This window comes from Nymphaea colorata, chromosome 3 (genome assembly GCF_008831285.2).
Source record: "Nymphaea colorata isolate Beijing-Zhang1983 chromosome 3, ASM883128v2, whole genome shotgun sequence".
Lineage (NCBI taxonomy): Eukaryota > Viridiplantae > Streptophyta > Magnoliopsida > Nymphaeales > Nymphaeaceae > Nymphaea > Nymphaea colorata.
Window position 1 is genome coordinate 26,621,052 of NC_045140.1, and position 21,753 is coordinate 26,642,804.

The following is a 21,753-nucleotide window of genomic DNA, read 5'->3' on the forward strand; positions in this document are numbered from 1 at the left end:
TGGGACTGGCGTTTGGATTCTCCCTTCCGCGTTCGTCCAAGAAGTGGAGATACCGTGTCTCCAAATGTGGGGGAATGGAGGAGGGGATCTTCCATCCATGGTACTGTGGAGCTCATCAGCCTCGCTGGTGCTGCGTGCTTGTCATCTCCATCCATTTGTCCCTCTCTTAAATTTTGGAGGATGTGCAATATTTGTCTCGATCTGAGGCAATAATAATCAGACTGATTTCAAATGTTCAAATAATTGCAGCAAGCACTATAGCCTTTCCTGTTTCCAACTTGGTAATTGCTGGTTGGAATCTTCCTGGCTTGATTATTACTGCTTGTCGTTCTTTCGCGTTTGAAAAACATTAGCTAGCCGGTGTAAAATCCGGCGACAAATCCGGTTAACTTTGGCTGCAAAGTTGTCCTGAACAAGTTTTTGCCAACATTATTTAGGTGTTGCTTTGTTTTTCTACATGCATACAGAATATGTGAAAAATAAAAAAGTCCGACAGTGGGGAGGACTTGACTGAAGTGCAGCCATCGCGGTATGGACAGGACTGATCTTTTTTCTGTGTACAAAAACTATGGACGGTTTGTAAACTTGAAATGGTACATGATAACCGTGGACAACATTACAGGAAATCTCTTAGAACAAGATGGTAGTCTTCAGATTTAATATAGGGTCTTGACATTCTGTTTCCACATGTGGTGGTTTATCAGGTTAATATTATCGCAAAGGAAGTGAACTTGTAAAAAAATCATGCTTATGAAAATTTTCTTGGATTTTGAGAAAACTCCAATCTTGTTGTTATATTTCAAATTGGCTCATTTATTACTATGACAAACTCCATTTCAATTTCGAGATCATTTGATCAGTCGTCTAGGACGTCTCCGTATTTTGATGACCAACCTCCTTGCCTTACTGCAAAGACCTGGTTTACTCGCTCCTGCTTTTGCATCAGGAGTCTTAAGATAAACTACCATGCAGCCGACTTGGCACTTATAATACTCCAAAAGTGGCTTGGTTTTAGTCAGTCATGAAATTAATGGCCTTAATGATAAACATTGACATTCACATTCCTTTATCATACATTCTCCGGATTTGGAAGGTCAGTTCTACAGAAGCAATCACCGCTCTCATCTATGGAAACCACGTACGTGAAATTTGCAGGGGAAAAAAGCAATTTCAAGTCCTGTGAGGTGCACTGTCGCACTTGCCATTATTTGGAGTTCAAAAGAATAACATACCAGAATGTGACAGAGGCACCAGATTCGAACCTTGAACCCCTTTCGAACCTTGAATCCCTTGAATGTAAACTGTCTTGCCGCGGGGTTGTACTATCCTCCTTGAGGCAGATGGAAATATAGTTAATGAGAAGTGTAGAAATGCAGAAAGAGTGCAGACAGCGAGGGAGGATGCTTTGGTTGTGATTGAAGATAAAGAGGAAGACTTGGTAGAAACAGACTCCCGCCATTCAAATTGAGTAAACAAGAAGACCAATTTACAGTGTTGGATCCTTTTAAAAAGGGAAAAGAAAGATCCAAGAAAAGAAAAATGGCAACAAGGGTTTAGCTCAAATCTTACTTCTGAACCTGACTAACTTGGCAAGAGTTTCTTGTGCAGCCAGGGTCTGCGCATGGTGATGGCCTAGCATCACAGTCCTTATACTGATACAGGTTCTGCATAGTTCCTCCCCAGTGTCAAACTGTCCCCCTCTAAGTAACAGCTTGGCTCTGGTCTCTAGCAGCGTAGCCTTTAACAGTGTAACATCTTGCCACACGTATTCGTCAACGCTATGTTTGGATTGGTTTTTCTTCCTCCAGCAGAATGATCCATGACACCAATCTTGAATCTGCGACACAAATGATTTCTCGACATCTTCGAGCACATTTGTGCACAATTTTAGAAGCTCTAAGGAAGCATTGCACCGAGAGAACACAGAAAATGAACGAAGAGCTAGTGGTATTGCCACTCTTCTGATGAAAAGAACCAGATCAATGGCGTTGAGCTGAACTAGCATAGGTTCTGACTTGAATCCGAGAACCAAAAATGCTGCAGCCCAGAGATGATCTGAATTGAGAACTGGGTTTCCTATTTTCTTCACCCCTTGAACAGTAGCTTTTGCGGCAGTTAGGCCAACTCTTCTTCTTGCAAACAGTCGGGTGATATCATGGAACTGGATTGAGCAGCCTAACTGCTTGTTACATCTTCTGGCTAGGCCTAGCTTTACTATCAAAAGGGCAGCCTCAGCTTCAGATCTTCGAGCTTGTGGCCCCATGAAACACTGAGAGGAAGAACAGACAGCCATTGCCAAATATTTCTTCCAATGATCAAAGCTCTTTCCACTTTCAGGAATGTTCTTGGCGGATGCTGCTAAAAGGTTTGCAGAAATAGGTGAAGGAGCAAACCAAGCACCAGCAAGAACCATCCTAGAGGCAAGATTCCTTCCCCCACTGAATTGACACAATATGGTATAACAGAAGGACAGGGTCTTCATCAAAAACTGATTGTTCTTAAAGAACTGGTCTTCACTAGCAATTGGGGAACAGGAAGCTGAATCATCAGCATACTCAACCAGGGGGAGCTTGTTGATAGCTTCAAACAGTGAGGATGGGGACATTGCGAGTTCAAAAAGCAAACATGCGACAACTCCTAACCCGAAACTGGACTGCCCCAGCTTGTCATGGAATTTCCTTAGAATATCCAGTTCTTCGCTCGGATAATCCTTCTTGCGCTTCCCTTTCATCAAAACCATAACATTTGCCATTGGCAATGGTGGGACTTGCATATGTTCAAAGCTCAAAACCTTTGAAAGCCTAGTAGTGATTAGGACATGGGTAGCACCTGTTATCCGGGGAATCAGATCATGCAGGTCTTTAGCATCCCACCATTCCTTCTCTGACTCAAGATTATCAATTATCAGCAGGTATGGGACGTCTCTGAACAATTCTCTCCTTACCCTTTGGAAGGCATCCAATTCTTGTTCCTCAAAGCTCCTAATTCTTCCTCTCTCATGCTGTGTTTCTGCACTCACATCCAAACCTAACTTTGCCGATAGATTCATTATATTCTGCCTAAAGAACCTTGACTCTCCCCCTACCCAAAGAACCATTTTATACCTCTGAGCATATCTGTAAGCGAACTCTAGTGCAAGCTCAGTCTTACCTAAACCAGTCCCTCCAGTTAAACAGACCACATTACCAGTACCACATTGATGGAATCCAGAGTCTAGCCTGCCAGAGTTCTTGCCTCCATGCCTGGACTTCTTTTGTTTATGTCTCTGTTTCTGCGGGCTCCTTCCTCTGTTTGCCAATTCAACAACTGGTTCGATCCATGCCTCTAAAGTTGGTTCCTTGCATTTCCTCATCTCCAAGTTAATAAACCTCCCTCTGGTCTTTACGGTGTCACTTTCCTCATCTGCAAACCCATCAAGTAATTCTTCCGAGCCTCCTCTAAATCCCATCTTCACATACTTGCTTTCATCATACTCTGTGCTTCCGAAGAAGGATAACTCCATATCCTGCAATTCTTTCTCTCTTCCTACAAAATTCCGATTTCTTGGATATGGAAACTCCTCCACATCAACATCCTTCTCTGTCACACTCTTCCTACCAAGCTTTGATTTCAAGATGCCGACCGTCCTCGCCACACAGTTCCTCCAGGTACTGTCACAAGCTTCGAGCTTGAACTCATGAGACCTCAGCAACGCTTCTATCATTTCTCTCCATTCCTTCTCCTGCACTTTGCAAATCCGTTGCTTCTCATCAAATCTCTGGTCGAGGAAGCTCGTCACTTCCTCCACATCTGTTTCGAAGAGCAGCGGGATCAAATTCTTTTTCTGGTTGAAAATTCTGAGCTCCTCCATGCTAAATGGATTCAAGAAAATGCTTCCAGTGACAACGACAACGCCATAGGTAGCGGAACAGATAATTCTGTCAGCGATTTCAAGGCTTTGTGTGTCCGAATATCTTGCTCGATCCGCAAGGAAGCAAGCAATTCCCTGAAGCTCGAGTTCTGATTTCAGCCACCTGCAGAATCGGACCAGATTGGAGTTTTGGCCGTGATAGCCAATATAGACATCGCAGCTCCTGAGTTTCGCAGATTGAGGAGGAGAAGCGGAGCCCTTGGTGAATGAAACGCGAGGGACAGGGAAGGAAAAAGAGATTCGGGGTGGCATTGGATCTGCAATACATGCTGAGAACCTAGGCTTCTGGTCAGTCAAGTCATCGGAAAAATCTGTTTTTTCCGGTGGGGGAGTATAAGAAGAGCTGGGTATGTCATCTGAATGCGAGCCAGAGTGGGAGACCGGCGACTGCTGAGGATTCTCCGCCGGCAGATGCGCTCGCGGAGATATGTAAGGTGACTGCAACGCGGAGACGAAAGCAGAGGATGGTGGAGAAACAAGGGAAGGAGAGTTCAAGCGAGAGGAATCTGGGGAGATTTTTAGTGAAGGGGAGAGCAATATGGATGGCGAAATTGGGGGAGATTTCTCAGTGTGGCACTCCGGAGTCTTCAATCTGATTGTCAGAGGCTTATCTCCAATGACAGGAATCGCTGTCGCATTGCTGGGCGAGGTGACAGCATGAGGGTCAACAGGAACTTCAGATGGTGTGGAAGCCATGTATGAGACCAAGAGCAAAAAAACGGAAGCTGGAGAAGAAAACCAATCTTTTTGAATCGAAGCTCACATGTAGAAGGCTTTAGCTAGAGTAAACTTGGTTCAGAGTGAAGAAGCATCCTAAGAGAAAAAGGAAAAGGATACTCCGGCACAAAAAAAAGCCGCTGATTTTACCTCTTGCTAAGAAATTTGCCTATGGTTTTAGTCCTTCAGCTTCTGAGTTGCATTTATGCATTGAACAGTCGCAATGAACACAGGTAACAGAACCAAGATGGTATTTGTTTGACCTCAGTGTTCTTCAAAGGAGAGTGCGCAGATTAAATTTTTCACTTCTCCAACAGTTCGTCTTCTGCAGCAATGGACAGCTAGGCCACAGTGGGTTACCAACGAAACAAACACATACAGAAACAACTCCTGCCCCGTATTGTAATTCTCCTGTCGGTCACAGAGCCTCTCCTGCAGCATTAGTTTTCGGCTTTCCACCTTTGGAAACGCAGGCACTTATTGCAGAGGCATATTCATGGCAACACAGAAGGCTCTTTCACAGCCATGGCGGGAGAAGGAGGCAGCCAATTGAGATATGAGATCATATTTCTTGCATCTTGGTGCTCCTGAAAAACCCATCATCTTGTCGCTTTCTTCTCCAGAAGGGACCACGGAAGAAGAGTAGTTAAGAACAAGATGACAATTTTTTTTTCCTTGTTGGTACTTCAACGAGAACCATTAAAGTGCATCTTCCTCTTCGTCTTTAAAAATCAGCTCCAACAATAACAAGCAGAGACCTCAATAAACAGCAATTAAGACCATGCTCGCATTTTTGTGGTGCGGGCATTCCCAATAACTCCATTGTTGTGTCTCCTCCGCCTTCATCAAACGTTGATCACAACAGAGAAAGCCCGACGCTCACCGCCATGATCCACGTTCGTGAATCTCCAAAAAAGGGAATCTGATACATAACCTTGATCTGTAAAAGGTCGTAGTTTATTCTAGTAAAGGTTTCAAAAGGTGAACCAGAGAGTGAAGGGTGTGAATTTTATAAAGATTTATCTCCACCCTCTTTTTGTATTTTTCACTGGGCCTCACAGATGTCAAAGTTTGGTCAGATCAGAAAGAAAGAGGGAGAGAGAAAAGCACGGCAGGGCCTGAGACCAGACGTTGGGAGTGTCACCGGGCTCAGATCTTTCCATATGGAGGGTTCAAATCCCAGTAGAAAACAGAGTAAAATATTTGGAGGTTTCCTCTGCATTTGTACCAAATGACTGTAGACCAGCACCGGGAATTGGACCAAGACCGGTCCAAAGATTCACCGTTCTTTGAAAATCTTCATGTCTTTCACTGTGCAAGGGTGGTTTTCATAGTTTGAACATTTGTACTTGTGTTTAACCCCTTCTCCTCCATCTTTCCCTTTCGAAATTGAGATGGTATTTGCAGAAGCCAATGCCGAATCAGATGACCTAGACTTTTTCCATTTCATAATGCTAACTTCTGTTGGCCTACCCTTGGAGAAAGAAGACACTGGCTCGCTGCACAGGCCCCACAAAATTTCTTTGAGGCTATGCCATCATGGATGCTGTGTCGGCTAGGGTTGCCTTGTGATTCTGAACGAACTAGTTAATGACATGACACTTCTCTTGATGAAGGGACTGAAATAGTGAATGGCGCTTCTTGACTGAATCAATAATGCGCCCTGCATCCCTGCAAGCACCACACTGACAAAATCAGGCCTACCATATTTTTCTTCCTGCTTTCTCTCCCAACCAAAAACAATAAAAATCAGGACTACCATTCAATGTCCCACTTTTTCTAGCTTTACATGGCTATCATGGCCGACTTAAAAGCTAAGGGCAAGGACCATACAAGCCCAAAAGCTAGGTTCCTTTTGTAATTTACGCCTTCCATTATCCCTCGCTTGTTTCTCATGCTTTGCTATATGTGATGGAGAGTGACTTCTGCCTTTCCTTTTCATTTTCTTCCTCCTGAAAACCTGTTCTGTCTCTGTAACTTGTGTTCTGGTGTTGCTGTCAAAGATCACATGGGGCACACATGGTACAACTGTAGATGCCCAAGGTGAATTTCAGAAGATGCTTGAGTTGACCCATTGACCTCATTTTATGACAGTTGTACCCTCTGCATTCAATATTATTTGGTTAAGGGTATAAGGGATTAATAGAGCAGGTATTTCTGACCATCAACATTGTTAGGTCACAGCTGATTATTTTAAAAATTTGCTTGGGTTGGTCTCTGACTACCCACTAAGCCTCTTAGTGGGGAGGCTGACTATTCCTCTCCTCTTTTCTGAAATTGGACGGCTACTTTGCTCTTCTGCATTGTTTATAGTTTCCTTGTTGCGCTGGTTACTGTGCGCTTCTGCATGTTGTGCAATGGCGATTGGAGGGCGAGTCGCTTGTTGTCAGCCTGTGTTAGATAAGTTATAAATATGTTGCTTCATTTGTATCTTACTTGAGGTTGCCGTCGTCGTTTAAGTTAATTGCTCCAAGGGATGAAACACTGCCGGCTGCCCTTTTGATGCGTTGCGTTCGGGGAACCTGCAAGGCTTGTTACTGTAAAAGTAGCGGGAAAATCGTGAGCAAAGTATGAAGTATGCGCCGCCCGATACATTAGAAGTCATTAAACACATTACCAGATGCATTGCACCGAGATGCATCTATTGAAGTGTTGTGAGAGGCCAAAGGAATTTTCTATTCAAAACCTGAACAGAGAAATCCAATATAAATTTAGATGCTGAAATGTTTCAGTCTCTCACAATATAAGGCATCAACTGACTGTGAAAACCTGAACAGAGAAATCCAAAATAAAGTTGAATGCTGAAATGCTTGGACTCCCCACAACACTGTTCAATGCATTGTATTTAATCACATTATAATGCATCGAGTAGCCATGATTAAAATGGATGTTTGATAGATTTTACTTCTTGCATATATGTAGTATCTTTTGACAATTCACAATTACTTCACCTGCATTAGCCGATTCGTTCAATCAACACCCTGACTGATTAGCTTCAAAATTCGAAGCACCTGCTGTCAGTATAGGATGGCTATCGGGCTCAATAAGTACTGAGCCCCTCTGTATAACAAGACAGCTGGACCGGACCTTCATATTTTATTCTTTGATTTGTTAAAAGTTTAAATTAAGTTTATTCACTTTTAAACCTTAAAAAATGAAAAAAAAACTTTCCCGTTTATTAGATATTGTATCATTACTGACAGCATTGCTCTGCAGAATAGAGGTCGCTTTGGCTCTAATAACGTGATCATGTAACTAAAAAACATATTATATGCTTGTACTACGAATTAAAAAAAAAACAAGAGAGGCTGTCCAATGTGTCCATCACCTCCACTTTTTAACTAATGATCGTCGTGGTACTGGCACACTTTTGGTTTGCATAAAGTTTAATATATAAGCGAATAAATTCGACTGTACGTGTTTAATATAAGTTTTAAATTCGGTTTTTATGTTTTAAAGTTGAAAGCAACATAATTTTTGGAACCAAACCAATCTTTGAGCCGTCCCATCTTCACGAATTATGAGCCATTGATTTTTCGCGGTTTCCGAACAGATCTTGATGCATACTTTGCATGATTGATAAAGTATATCATTTTTTAAATCCCTACAAGATCTGGCAACCAACAGGGTGTACTATTGTATAATGTAAGGCTCCCACGTACAAAACAATGTTGATTGGTGCGACCAATGAATGAACTCAAGATTGGTGCATATGAGCGTATACGCATAATGATAAGGGAATTGATATGAGCTATTTAGAAAATGGGACCCGTGTGGGCTTGATGCCCCCCAATGTCAGCCGATGTATTCATAAGATGATAACAAAAGTTATTTTCTGTTCATAAGAAAGCGCCATCCTTGCAGAGAGAATTGAATATTTTTACAAAAAAGAATACTGCAACTGGTTAAATTTGAATATTTTACATTTAGCTGCTTGAATTAAACGGAGAAAAGAAATAGTTAACATGAACTTGTTTCGTACTTGAGCATGTTCTTGTTATGTTGCTAAAAGTGATCTTCGCTCTAGCAAACTTTTCTGAAAGGATTCGGTGAACTGGCGTCGTGCATCCTGACGATTTATAATGTTTGCACATGCAGAAGGAAGTGAAGAATCATCATGCAATTAAACAGTTTGGATTCGGGTTAGATCCATTGTTCACAATATCTGATTTAACCCGATAGTTGTGAATTATACCCAGACTCCAAATTAAGCCCTTGGGGACCGAGCCAGAAAATTTCAACAAAGGGGCACTAGTTAGATAATTTTAGATTTTTAAGAGGCCCCCGTATGTAAATTCAAAAACCAACTATGAAATTTCAATATACAATAACCATTTTTGTGGGATTGCCCACACCTCCCTTCGCCCCTGCTGAGCCCTTATCTGATGAGGGCTAAATTTGACATTTATGTATAATTGGGTCAGATCCTTGTTGAGTTTTGGATTCAAATTCAAATATCTGGACATCTGTACTCTTTACATATCCAAATCAGATCATAATCCAGGTCCTCTTCGCAATACCTGATCCAATTAAATATAGCTGTTTTGGGTCGGTGAACAGATCTTACTAACCCCTTTGCATCCCTGCATGAAATGCTAAACATGCAAGATTCCGGCCAATGTATGTAACTTCCCCGGCCTGGCTTCCGGCGGCACAGCTGCTTATGGGACAAGGTGGCAAGTGCCTGCACAAACCAAAAAAATTCTCATCAAAAATTTGTAGGCCCAACCTGAGATCAAACCAAAAGCAGATCGTGCTAACTTAAATTTCCGGCTCCACCATCGTCGGCGTCCATCACCATTTCTTAAATAGCAAGAAAGTTTAACTTGTTTTAAAAATACTCATATTTAGTAGCGCATTATATATATATATAAGGATAGTGTGAGCAACAGCGCGCACCAGTCACCATGTGGTTCTGCCACTGATAGGGTCTGTGTTTTGAAGATGGTGATTGTCGGGCACTGCAGAATCACATGGTGGCTGGTGTGAGCGCCGCACATATGATTATTTTCACATTACTCACTTGAAATATTTGACCGTTCATATATATAAGAGCTCTAAAGATGAAGTTTTTGAACTGAACAAGAACGGCAGAGTTTTGCTTTTTGAGTGATGGGTGTTTTGGTCATGGTCTCAAGTCAGTTTCCCCCAGAATGTTCTCCTCTCCGGGTATATGACACCGGCATTGTAAAATGACAACGAACGTGTAGGGTCCTTGTCACCAGGGTATAATGGCCAGCATGATCATGTGAGAAAGGGAAATCCGTTCCAATGGAGCAGAAGTCTTTTCCTTTTTCAAGCCCGCAGACAGGATGATTTCAAGCACAGTTCTCTGGATGAGTCTGTGGATTGGGATTCGGGTCAGCTTCAGGCTTTACTGAAGTATTTTCTGAAATTTGATTTGAATTCAAAGTCGTATTCGAACCTTTTATTGAAACCGAATACTCATTGGCATCTTCATCGGATTCTGAGTGGTTACTGGACTTAGATCCAGATCCAGCTATGATTCTGCATATTGAATCTAAATCTGATGAACAACCACATGATTCAGATCCAAATTTCTTTACCAAATCTACCTAAATATATTCAAAATCAAATCGGCTAAAGGTATATCCAACACCATTTACATCCTAAATATGGGCATTCTAACTTTTTGTGCGCGTGTGGGGAATGGGGAGAGAAGAGAGAAGGGGGGGACAGGCAGGTTACACTATACAAGAACTAGAAATCCTGAATGGCAAGAGATTGTTCACAAGGACGAACTTCATATTCAAGTATGTCAGTTCGCCAAGTGAAGAAATTAGCCTCTAGCTGCACCAAGGCTTTGGAGTCCCCCAAATATCACTCAACGGCTCAACAGGTGGCATAAGAAAGGCTTCAAAGACAAAACCCTCTATGAATGTTGGAAAGATAGCTTCCACATGGTGATATGATTCATTTGGGAAACCCATAACTACTTTAAGCATAAAGGGGAGATTCCTATAGGCAACTCGGCGAATCAATTTTGGTCGCACTGCAGCGAGCATTGGTGGACCTATCAGTTAACCAAGATGATACATGGGTAGAAATCAACATCACCTCCTGGTTTACGGCTGGCAGGAAAGGGGTAGCGGGCCTGATTAGAGACGCCGCATGTCGGTTTTGGTATAGTCTACTTGCTGATTTGATAAGAATTTTGGTTAGCGGGAGACTCAAGTTCTTATAGAATGCATCAAGTATTTGACTAACTTGGATGACAATCTAGGGCGTATTTACATTCTGGCAAATGATGGTGATTGGAAGCAGCCATTTTGCAGTTCCATAGAATGCAGGTTCTAATCTTTTGATGATTATCCTAGATAATGGACTGTATATCAAATGGAATCCCATAGTTAACATGTGAGACCCATTAAAAGAAAGCACTCCTGAGGCCCTTGCAGACCTATTTTTGTTGTACATACTACATATTACTCAATTTTGTTGCAATAAAAGGACTACATATTACTCAACTTTGTTGCAATAAAAGGATGCGGGCCTCTCCCCAAGCAGTCATTGTCCGGATAGTTTAATCCTCTCATTGAATTGTGATCAATTCCGCATCACAGATGTGTCCAAGTGCATAAGATGCAGCGGAGCATAAGACGACATGTTTAAAACCTCGATTTAAGGGTAACAGGTGAAAATAAAAGCACGCATTCCAGAAAGCAAAACATGTTACAAATTTATAAGAACCATTACACGGACATCAAGCCAGAGGATGCTATCACCATCCTCTACCATGGCTCACCTATCCGCTACATAGACAAGTTGATTCAGATGTTCAACAAATCAAAAGCAAAACGACAAACAAGCAGCAAGGAGTACCATGAACTGCCCTCTGGTAAAATGTAATAAAGGTAACAAATTGCCAGCAGAAATGCAAAGCCCAAAAAAATGTATTGACTGGATTGTATGATCCGAAAGGTAAAACGTTGTCATATAAATTGCAGTACATAAGTGAAAATGCAATTGACAAACTGAGAAAGAAAAATAATAGAATGAAGGACGAACTAAACTGCAACTACCAGCAAAAAGTCCTCGAAACTTGATGAAACAAGAAAATTAGTTGAAACACCTAGAGGATTCAAATGTGCGTATGGAGTTAACAAATGGTGACAATTTTAATCACGTCAAATCATGGAAAGAACAAAAACTTTCCTGGAAAGAACAAAACTTTCCTTCCATTTCTGATGAAATATGGAGATATATACTGTGGTTCCACTTTTCCATGTTACTTCATCTTACTCCTTTCAACCACAAGTCTGTTTACAGCCACCTTTTTCATGCATTAGTGGGACTTTCGCATGCATGTAGCTACTAGAAGAAAAGAATCATGGTGAAAAGATAAATAAAACCTTCTTTTCACATTTCTTGTCTTCAACACCAGCCTTCGGTACCATCCAGACAAATATTCACAAACATTAAATCACACCGATAGTTTTGGCAAGTAGATTATCTTATAGATGAATAAAAATGAAGGCAACTAGAATATTTTGTAGATGAATAAAATGGTGTTTTTCATATTAGATAAACGTCTAAGGCACTCGAGTTAGTTTTAGAATCCGTATGGGGTTAACCATCTAAACACCCCAGGGTAATGGTAAGCATCTTCCAACACTTACAATTGGAGGTGAGGCTTTGCTGGTTAAAGAGCCTCGATGCTGATTGCAGTCAACAGTGGATAAGGAATCTGAAGTCTGTCTTCTTTTCACCCTTTTGGTTGCTTCAATGGCTTTTACCAGTTTCACTGAAGGTTCTAACATCTTGTAACCACCTTGTTTCCTCCAACAAAAACCAAACAAACTACATGCAAGCCTCTAGTTTAGGTAGTTCTAATATGATACCCAAGCTTCTTAAACTGGATATATAATCTAATTGACGCCCAATTTCTATCAAACAAGAAGAATCAATGGGATCAGGGCCTCAAGGATTCTTTCAGTCCACTCCTATGTCCCACTTCGCAATTAAATTTTCGGCCTTTTCAGTGATGGGAAGATGGCATCCACATGCATCCAAAGTTTAACTTTTCAAGAACCTGCAACAAACAATTCAAAAACCTATAAACACAGAAGATAACAAATCACAGAGAGGTCGCAGTAATGAAGATAGAGGTAGCACTTGCTAAACCAATCATAATTTAAATCTCAAGCACAAACATTTTATGTCCTTTAAGCTGTGCATCAAATGTATAAGCCATAAACAGAAGTAAACATGAGAACTAAGAAGGCACAAAAAGCACCCAAAAAATCGAAGGAACATTGACAACTTGAGGCATCTATTGTCATACACCAAACATGCATCTAATTTCTATACAGATGATTGATATTTCATTCTGAAGGAAGTCAATATCATGATGTGCATCTAGCGTAAAAGAGAACAGACATAAGCATGCCAATTCACGCTTTTTAAATGGTATGGACACATACTTTGAGGATGTCCAACCATAGCCTAAAGGCCCTAAACCAAGACCTTCTCCAACAATCCAAGGGATATCCAAAGCAAAGCTATGGGGCCTAGGAAGAAAAACTGGTCCATCGTATCATATGTCACGGTTACCAACCTAAAGAGGTGGATCATAGTCAAATATCCCAGATCAAAGAGGGATACTGGAATGTAGAGAAGGTGCTGTCATGGGACTCTTTAAAGGAAACTAGAATTTGTGTTTACTAAGTCCAAGAACCATCTGTCAGATGATAAACAACAACATTATTGACTTGCTTGTTGCACCTACATATACGGAAGGTGGTTATACACTGAAATGAACAAATTCATGATAGTGCAACCAGAAGGAAGTACGAACCTTCTAACTGAAACAAAGAATCAGTTTAAGCCAGTGCACGGAGCTAGTACACAGTACCCAAAAAAAGCTAGAAAACAGATTATTAAGTATCCAACAGTTGAAGCATGAAATCAGTTTGAATGCTGATTGAAAAGGTACAAATAAAGTTGTTAATGCTAGAACAGCATACACTGTCATTAAATTTTGGTAACAAAACCCAATTTTGCAACTTAGAAACAAGGCACAACTCCCTTAATTAATATTTGGGCTAAAGTATTCCCTTTTTTTTGGCTTTCTCACAAAGTTCCTAATGTTCTCAAATTTTATCTTTCCTTTTAATCGTACTCTGTCTCTGGTTTCTTCCAGTAGGAGTTGGAGCTTTTTGACAGGCTTAAGAAAAAACCCTTTTCTTTTTCCCTAGGGGAGCACTTAAAGCAGATGGCCAGGTTCAAAGGGGCACCAACCCAGTCCAGAGCAGGCACTCCGTATCCTGGACTGAGCCAATAAATTAACGTTTCAGGTCAGAGGCAGCATGTCCCACCCTTGCCAGGACATGGCTCTGCTCCTGGTTTGAGCTAGTATTTGCATTTTTGGATAAGCGTGGATGCAACATTTCACAGCTAAAATGACCAAAAGCCACGATCAATACAGTTTCAGTTTACGAAATTATGAGTTAGTTCTTCACAAGCTGTTGGCATGGTAACATCTGAGTATGAAACAACCAGTAGAAGGCAAGCATTAAATGAACAAGAGAGGGCATGCACTAGAAAAAAATAAATAGACCACAACTTTGGATGCATAATTTGAAAAATGGAATGCTGAATAGAGAAGTTTTCTCCTAAAGTTCACCTCAGGCAACAAACATCGCAACATGAAAACTTGTACAAACCTGGCAAGTCAAACAGGACACACCTGAACATGGAGAGTCACTGAAGATAATAGCAGAAGGTTCTGGCTGTGCTTCACAGCTTACAAATACGTCCAATGCACAGCATGTTCTGGAAAATGTCCACAATAAAAGATATCTAAGGGAGAGGTATCTTAACCTTTATTGGATTTCTCAGAAACCTGTTCCCTATTCTTGTAAAGGGCAAGATATCTGTGATACTCTTCTAACTCCTTCTCCAACTTCTCAATGAATTGACTTGTGTGTTCAAGAGATTGTTCAAACTTATACCTCTCCAAGGCCTACAGTAAATATTTAATATACTTAGCCCATCACAAAATTGGCATCATGTTTCATGCATTAAAGGAACACTAAAAAGATGTATTCTGGAACATAGATACACATGTCATAGGCCTGAGAACGAAGATTAACAGTTGCTTCAATTTTGTAACGGATGATACCTTCGAGCATCCAAGCATGAACCATAATTGCAGATAGGACATTGATAAAATATCTAAGTCCTAAAATGATTTGGAGGAAACCCCTAGACATTTATGGCACTAGAAAATGGACCCATAAGGATGAAGGATGAAGAACAAAAATCTTACCTTTGCCTTAGATATAGTATCTGGAGGTGACATAATCTTTGGCTGCACATAGTTCTTTCCTCGATAGAAAATTATTGTGTTGTCACCTTTAATGTCAATCACAATCCCTTTGCTGAGTCGTGCTAGCTCTTCTGCATATTCATGCACCTGCCCAGGCTTACAAGGCTTGCATATAACCTTCACAGTTTCATGTTTTTTCCAATGAAGATGCATGTTAAGAACAACACCCCCAAAGACTCCACGCCGGCCAACTGGGACATAGTTCTTTTTCTTCTCCCCAGTTCTTTTAAGATAAAACCTCTCCTCTTCTGTCAGACTTTCAGGGTCATAGACTTGCTCAGGAGCTTTTGGAACGTCGAACTTTCTTAGCTTTTCAATCAGCCATAATTCTTTCCTCTTTGCCTGACAGAGGAAAAGCATCAAAGTGCAGTCAACTCTACCCGTTCATTTATATTCACATGAATATGATCAGTATTCTAACCTTTGAATAAGGTTTTGCGATAGGCCCATAATTTAATTTGGTAGCTATTATTAATGCATCCCTTAAGAAAATAAGGTTGGGTAAATCAACTGAAACATGGAACAGCCAGACAGGAAAACACTGAAACAACGCACAAGCAATAAAAAACAGATGCAACATACCTTTTCCAGTTTATACCTAATCCGAACTTCTGGATTTGGAGATGTCATCTTTTTGTTAGCTTTGAGCCGATAAAACCTCAGTTCACTCAGTTTTGCTTTTCTTGACATCTTAAGTCGCTTTGGCATTTTCTTCCCCATTGTCTTATCCTCAACTTTGGCACTTTGATTGTCCACGGTAAATTTGACAACGTCGTTCTCCATAGATAATGTAACTCTTTCACCATTTAGAAACCTAACTTGGCCCCATTTTGCAGAAATTTGGGAAGGTGCTCCGAGCAAATGTGGTCTTCGCAATGCAGGAAAAGAAAAATATGTAATTGGCTGGTTTGACTCACAGTTTTTCTCATCTCGAGAAGATGGAGAAAGTTCAGAAATATTCAATGCGTTTGGGACCATTAAGCACCTCGTGGAGAAATAGCATGCACCACTGCCAAAATATAAAGAAGAAATAAGAAGAATGAGATTTTTTGTTGAATCGTGAAAATATGAGAAAAATCAACTCTACAGGAGTGAGTTACTTTACAAGAAAGATATTCCTGGGCAATCTGTAATACAGCAAAGGATAGCAGAAAAAGTATACCGTCAATTTCTTTAGAAAAAATCATAAAATAAACAAAACCAAACAAGAAATGGTCAAATGAGGAGGGTACCTTTCAATTTGCTAAAAGATCCTTTTCAGCAGAAATAACTATCGATGTTACAAAATTCAAGGTGGCAGTACTACAAACTATGGACCAATGACAACATGCTTCAGAACAGTTCTTTTTTGTGTATCTACGTGACCACTTCTGGTACTCCTTCTAAAGAGAGAAGATAGGAGTATTTCACGTGATAGAAGAAGTAGTAGAAGAAGAAGAAGCAACTTTGCAATGGACATCTAAAAAAAGTCGGTCAACCTGAGATTGAAAATCCATGATACTTGACATTAAATCATGTGGCAATCAGAAAATATCTCATGTCACCATAAAAAACCGCTACTGCAGGAGCGCAGGTTCTATAAAAAATTTCCACCCATTTCAATCAAATCTTTGTTCTTATTTCTTATTTGTAACGGCGCCCGCAATGATGGTGGTCACATGCAATTTCGTCAGTTCAATTTAAAGACAAGTACCTGAAAAACGGAAAGAGACGGCAAACGATGGACACAAGAAGAAGAAGCTTCCTAAAACCATGAGAAGATTGTTATTTCATATAGATAGAATAGAAACTTACCTGGTCGGAGGACGAAGCTGAGAACCCACCAGCTTGGGAATCCTACTTACGTGGTGGCGACATCTCTGGATAAAACCCATACATTCAAAATCCCACGCAGAACTGCCGAAAAAAAAAGGACACAAGAAGTGAGGGCAAATTTCATCAAAAGTATGAAATCAATCACATGTTTCGTCATTGTCCAAGTTAGACATAAAAGCATGACGCCCAATAATCACGAATGCGCAACCAAATATAGACCAGCGACACAGGAAATCTTTGAGGCATTTCGTCGAGCATTGTGCGTGCATAGTGTGTCCACGAAACCACCCACACAAGATCATCTCTACAGGCCACAGGCCAGGGGCCAACAAATTCCACACCTTGAAAAATTGCTCAATCGGGATGAGAAAAAACAAATCCACCAAACAAAATTTGGACAGCCACGAGAAGATGTTCAAGATAAAATAAGGAATCAGTACGTGCATTTCACCGTTCTTCACGCGCATTTCGAAATCAAACGACAAAGGAAACTTTCATTCACAAGAGAAGTACCAAAGGCAACTACTAACCCCTTCTCAGAAGTTTCTATGGTCTGCCTGTATTTCAGTGACCGCCTGAAGTTTCTCTTCGCCGATCGCAGGCCGGAAACTTGCCTATCGCAATCGGGGGACCGGACAGTGGCAGATCAGGGCCGGGTTGTGGACGGCCTTCAAGATCTCCGATCCATGATAGATCGAGGGTTTGGGCGGCCTCGAGACCGGGTAGAATCAAAATGAGCCGGGTTCGACCAGAGAACACGGAAGAAAGAGGTCCATATAACGAAGTCGATCTTTTAATCACGGGCGGGCGTCAAAGGTTAGAGTTGGTTCGGTCTTTTAACTTGGAGTTGTTTAATGGGCTTGATGTCCACCTATCAAGTTGTTGATCTACCATATCAATATCATATTATATACATCTTTCATATATTCGAAGGACGTTTGATTAACAAAAAAAAAACATTGTGTTTCTGTGATACGTGTTAAATCCTAAAGACATGATTCAATAATACCATATTTTTTGTAATCACTGTATCTTATAAATAAAAACATAGAGCTCTTAAACACTTGTTCCAAGCATACAACATTACTCTTATGAAACACTGTCAAAGCCTTTCACCTGCTCATTATAAACTGAAAACGAAGTTCACCTTTCGGATCTGGGTGAACTTAGTCTCAATGTGTCCCATGCTGTCTAATATCATTGACTTGACCTTTCAGCTGGGTAGGCGCCTACCCACTTGACTCGGCCATCACCTTGACCCTTTCAGGGTCCACAATTGGTCAAGTGATTCATATGGTTCATTTTTTTTTTTTGAGAATTGATTGATAAAGTTGACCCAAAAAAAATGACTTCCCTTTTCTATAGTGGCGGGTTTTGTCTTATCAAACACAACATTGACTCTCTACTTTTTTTTCGGATGCAATCAGTGTGGCTACCTGGAGCAGTCATCCAACAGTTGGAAGCACCAATGACTAGATTTTGAAAATCAAACATGGAATAAAAAATATAGATTGAAGGCATAAAGCTCTCTTTGTAGCCCTAAAGAAGAAGGTGGAGGTTGGAGACAATGAATGCTTCCCTTATAGTGAAGAGGATCTGCAAGTTAGTCAATACCAACTCCCTTGCATGAAATTGATGTAAGCAAAAAATATTTGGGATCAGCCAAGAGCCTGTGGTCCCTAAAAAGACTAGGTTCTTACTTTTAGAAAAGTCTAGGTTAAGATTAGTCAAGGATCAAAGACAAGATTGTCTAGAGTATCGAAGATGGTTAATCTGCCCTCTTTTGATTGGACAACTGGAGAGATGTTCTGCTGTATATGAGTATGTCACCTTCAGTAAGGACTTTCATCTCAACGTTTGCTATGGCCAGCAATACATATCTGCAGCACCCAATCAACATTCAACTTGTCATGACAAAGGTTTGTGAGATTACCTTGAAAGACAATAGGGACTTGCTTGGGTGGATATATGAACCCAATAGAAAGTTGTCACCAGCTTTGTTTTATGAGGCTCTCAAGCACAAAGGCACTAAGGAGCCCTCGCGAAAGTTACTTTGAAGCAACTCTGCGCTCCAAAGGACTTACTAGTTCATCTACCTAGCCTGCGACAACATGCTGCCTACTTTGGGTTGTCTTCAGAGAACACCGATAACCTTAGCAAACAGATGCCCAAAAATTCAATCGCCACCTCCTCATTCAATGTGACAAGGCCGGTAAAACCTGGCAGTGGATAGTTAAGAAGTTTAGGAAGTCTAGAGCGTCCTGGCAAGGCGTCAAGTAAGAGCTCCAAATTTGGATGAATAACCGTTTCAAGCACAATTGGACGACCAAATGTTGGTCGGTCACCTTTCACATTATTTGCTGGCAGCTTTGGTGGGCCATAAACAAGACCTATCATGAATAAACAGGACTAAATCCCACAATCACATCATTTAGCATAAATGCAAAAAAGAGGCCTATAAACCCTTTCAATGGAATGACATGGACAAAAATCTAGTTCAAATGTAGTGGAAGATGTTGGCGTCTCAAACAAGTTGTATGTCATCAAGCTAAGGATCTTATATTAGACCTAAGATTCATACTTCTTTGCATTGAGAAAATAATTGAATTTCCCCTTTTTTTTTTTTTAATACCAACATTGCTGTAAATACTGACATATGTCACAGATCATTTTCTCAAATGATCCACGACGCGCTTTCTATATTATTCAACAGATGTATTTAAATATTATTAATATAGTGGTTGATAATGTCCGGCTTTCACACACATACCATGCATATTTCAAAGCATTGAGAAGAGAGGCCTCTTCAAACATGCATAATTTATTAACAGATATGCGGTTCTGGTCAGGGGTAGAGGCAGGTGTGGGCACTTGCCCACATAAATCTTTAAAATTCTTTAATTTTATTTTGACATTTTTGAATATTTTTCACAATTTTCATCCTTTAGAAATTTAAAATGTTTATACATAGTATCCCTTAGACAAAATTTTTTGGCTCCACCCGTAGTTCAGATAAATAAAGAAGACTGCATCTCTGCACACTTAGGCTTATGGATGGCATCGACTTATGTAGAGAGTCGAAGAAAATTATGTTTGTAGAATTTTTCATCAAAAATTTATTTTTTAACTGCTGAATTTCAACTCCACCATGTTAACGATTTCGATGTTCAAATCTGATCGTCCTTGACCCAAAACAGCAGCCGAAAACCAATAATAAGCAGTGGCTGGGTCGGGATTTTTTCAATGAGGGACACTTCAATTATAGATCGGGGTTTGGTGTGGGCACTACATGTGGCTAGCGTTGGGTCAAACCTCAATCCCAATGCAACTTTTAAAAAGCTGGTGCTATGGGCATCGATGGACCAGATTCGAGTTAGATATACTCTTCAGTATATAATTTTTCAAATATTTATATATTTAGATTTGCATATAAACGAAGAAAAAAATCATATCTGAATCCAAACCTAAATCCTAATTTCACAATATGAATCTGATCCAAATTCGAATCTAAAATTCAATTTCACAATCCAAATATGATCACAATCCAATTTTTCCATTCATATCCAAATTTTGAACCGAATCCGGTTGATTTTCAAAATGTAAGAGCATTGGACATAGCATATTTATTTAAAACTAAATCTATTCTCACTTCAAACGGATGTCATGCTTTAAATCTAAATCCGATTTGATTTCTTAATCAGATATTCATTTTTTTTGCATATTCGATTTTTTTTTTTTAAATGGTTCAGTAATAGGACATATTGAAGTCCATAGCTGGTGCCGACATAGCTTACACCAGCATACATGTAGCTCCACTACTGGCACTCGTTATAAGAGTTTAAGTGTGATTAGAAGAGACGTTAACTAGGCAATGCTCATTATTGACAATGAAAAGGTCTGTGTTTGGGTTTAGAACTGAAAAGGAGAGGTTGAAGGTTCACCAGAACACGGACTTTAAAGAACCTAACTTCACGGCTACTAAAGTAGTTTTATGTCAATTCTCGTAACTCAGTTGTTTGGCTTTTTCTTAGACTTTTCTCTACAAACACGGGCATAAAAGTCTAAGGAAGGATGAGGCCGAAGCATATCTGCCAGTGTCAGAGCTAGAAATTTAAATTAGAGCGTATATCAAATGACCAATTAAAAGGCGCCATTCAGACTTAATTAGGTGCTTTATTTGAATTTCTCTCTCTCTCTCTCTCTCTCTCTATATATATATATATATATATATATATATATATATACTTCTCTTTTGCTTTGGCATCGTATAGTCAAACTTGACCAGGTTGCCAACCAACTGAGGTTTTGGTTGAAGACCAATGTTGGTGAATAACAAGTCAGGGTGAGCCCACACCTACATACTTCTACTTATGCAATATGGATTCTTTATTGCGGCATGTTTTATCATTTGTTGGTTGGGTAGGAGGAATATTTCATCAGATCCCCAACAAAAAAGCTGAATACCTGAAATCCTGTCGAACAAAACCCGCATATGATCTTGATTTGATCATCAGATCGGGAAATCAGATGTTTGAATCTAACCGAACCAATTCGTGTTGCGTTCGAGCATACAAGCCATGAAAGTTTCAACTTCGATGGACAGTGGAAACACATGGAACCACGCGATCTTTGATCATCCAAACTTTGGAGTTCATGAACTTTGTCACGTTTTACAAAGTACAGATCGCATTTCAAGATATCCACTGGCCGGAGTTCTTGTATTCTTAGACGAGAAAAGCTAGGAATGGCATTTGCGCTGTAGGTCTTCGCAGTGGCAAGTGTTTGCGGCTCTAAGGCCGTGTTTGCATGTCACGGATCTTATATTTGAGGTGATTTGAGATCTAAAAATTTTAACTTCTCACATTTAAATGTGCATAGACTTCAATCGAGATGTCAAAAAAAAAGCCCATAAAGTTTTATGAAAATGTAAACTTTTTTAGTACACTGGAGTGTACCTCAT

The 21,753-nt window shown here is 40.3% G+C and overlaps 2 protein-coding genes across 2 annotated transcripts; both read right to left on the minus strand.

Annotated features, from left to right (window-relative positions):
- Positions 1-1,141: 1,141 nt before the first annotated feature.
- On the minus strand, positions 1,142-5,962 carry LOC116249525 (uncharacterized). Its single transcript, XM_031622639.2, has one exon. The coding sequence runs from the start codon at positions 4,604-4,606 to the stop codon at positions 1,559-1,561; it is 3,048 nt and encodes a 1,015-aa protein (XP_031478499.1). The 5' UTR covers positions 4,607-5,962; the 3' UTR covers positions 1,142-1,558.
- A 5,529-nt stretch (positions 5,963-11,491) lies between these two features.
- On the minus strand, positions 11,492-17,429 carry LOC116249504 (uncharacterized CRM domain-containing protein At3g25440, chloroplastic). The gene is made up of 6 exons (XM_050076484.1): positions 17,324-17,429; positions 16,773-16,874; positions 15,561-15,987; positions 14,919-15,320; positions 14,471-14,612; positions 11,492-12,680 (listed from the first exon to the last, which is right to left on the minus strand). Exons 2-6 carry the CDS (start codon positions 16,850-16,852, stop codon positions 12,673-12,675), a joined length of 1,059 nt encoding a protein of 352 aa, XP_049932441.1. The 5' UTR covers positions 16,853-16,874; positions 17,324-17,429; the 3' UTR covers positions 11,492-12,672.
- Positions 17,430-21,753: the final 4,324 nt, after the last annotated feature.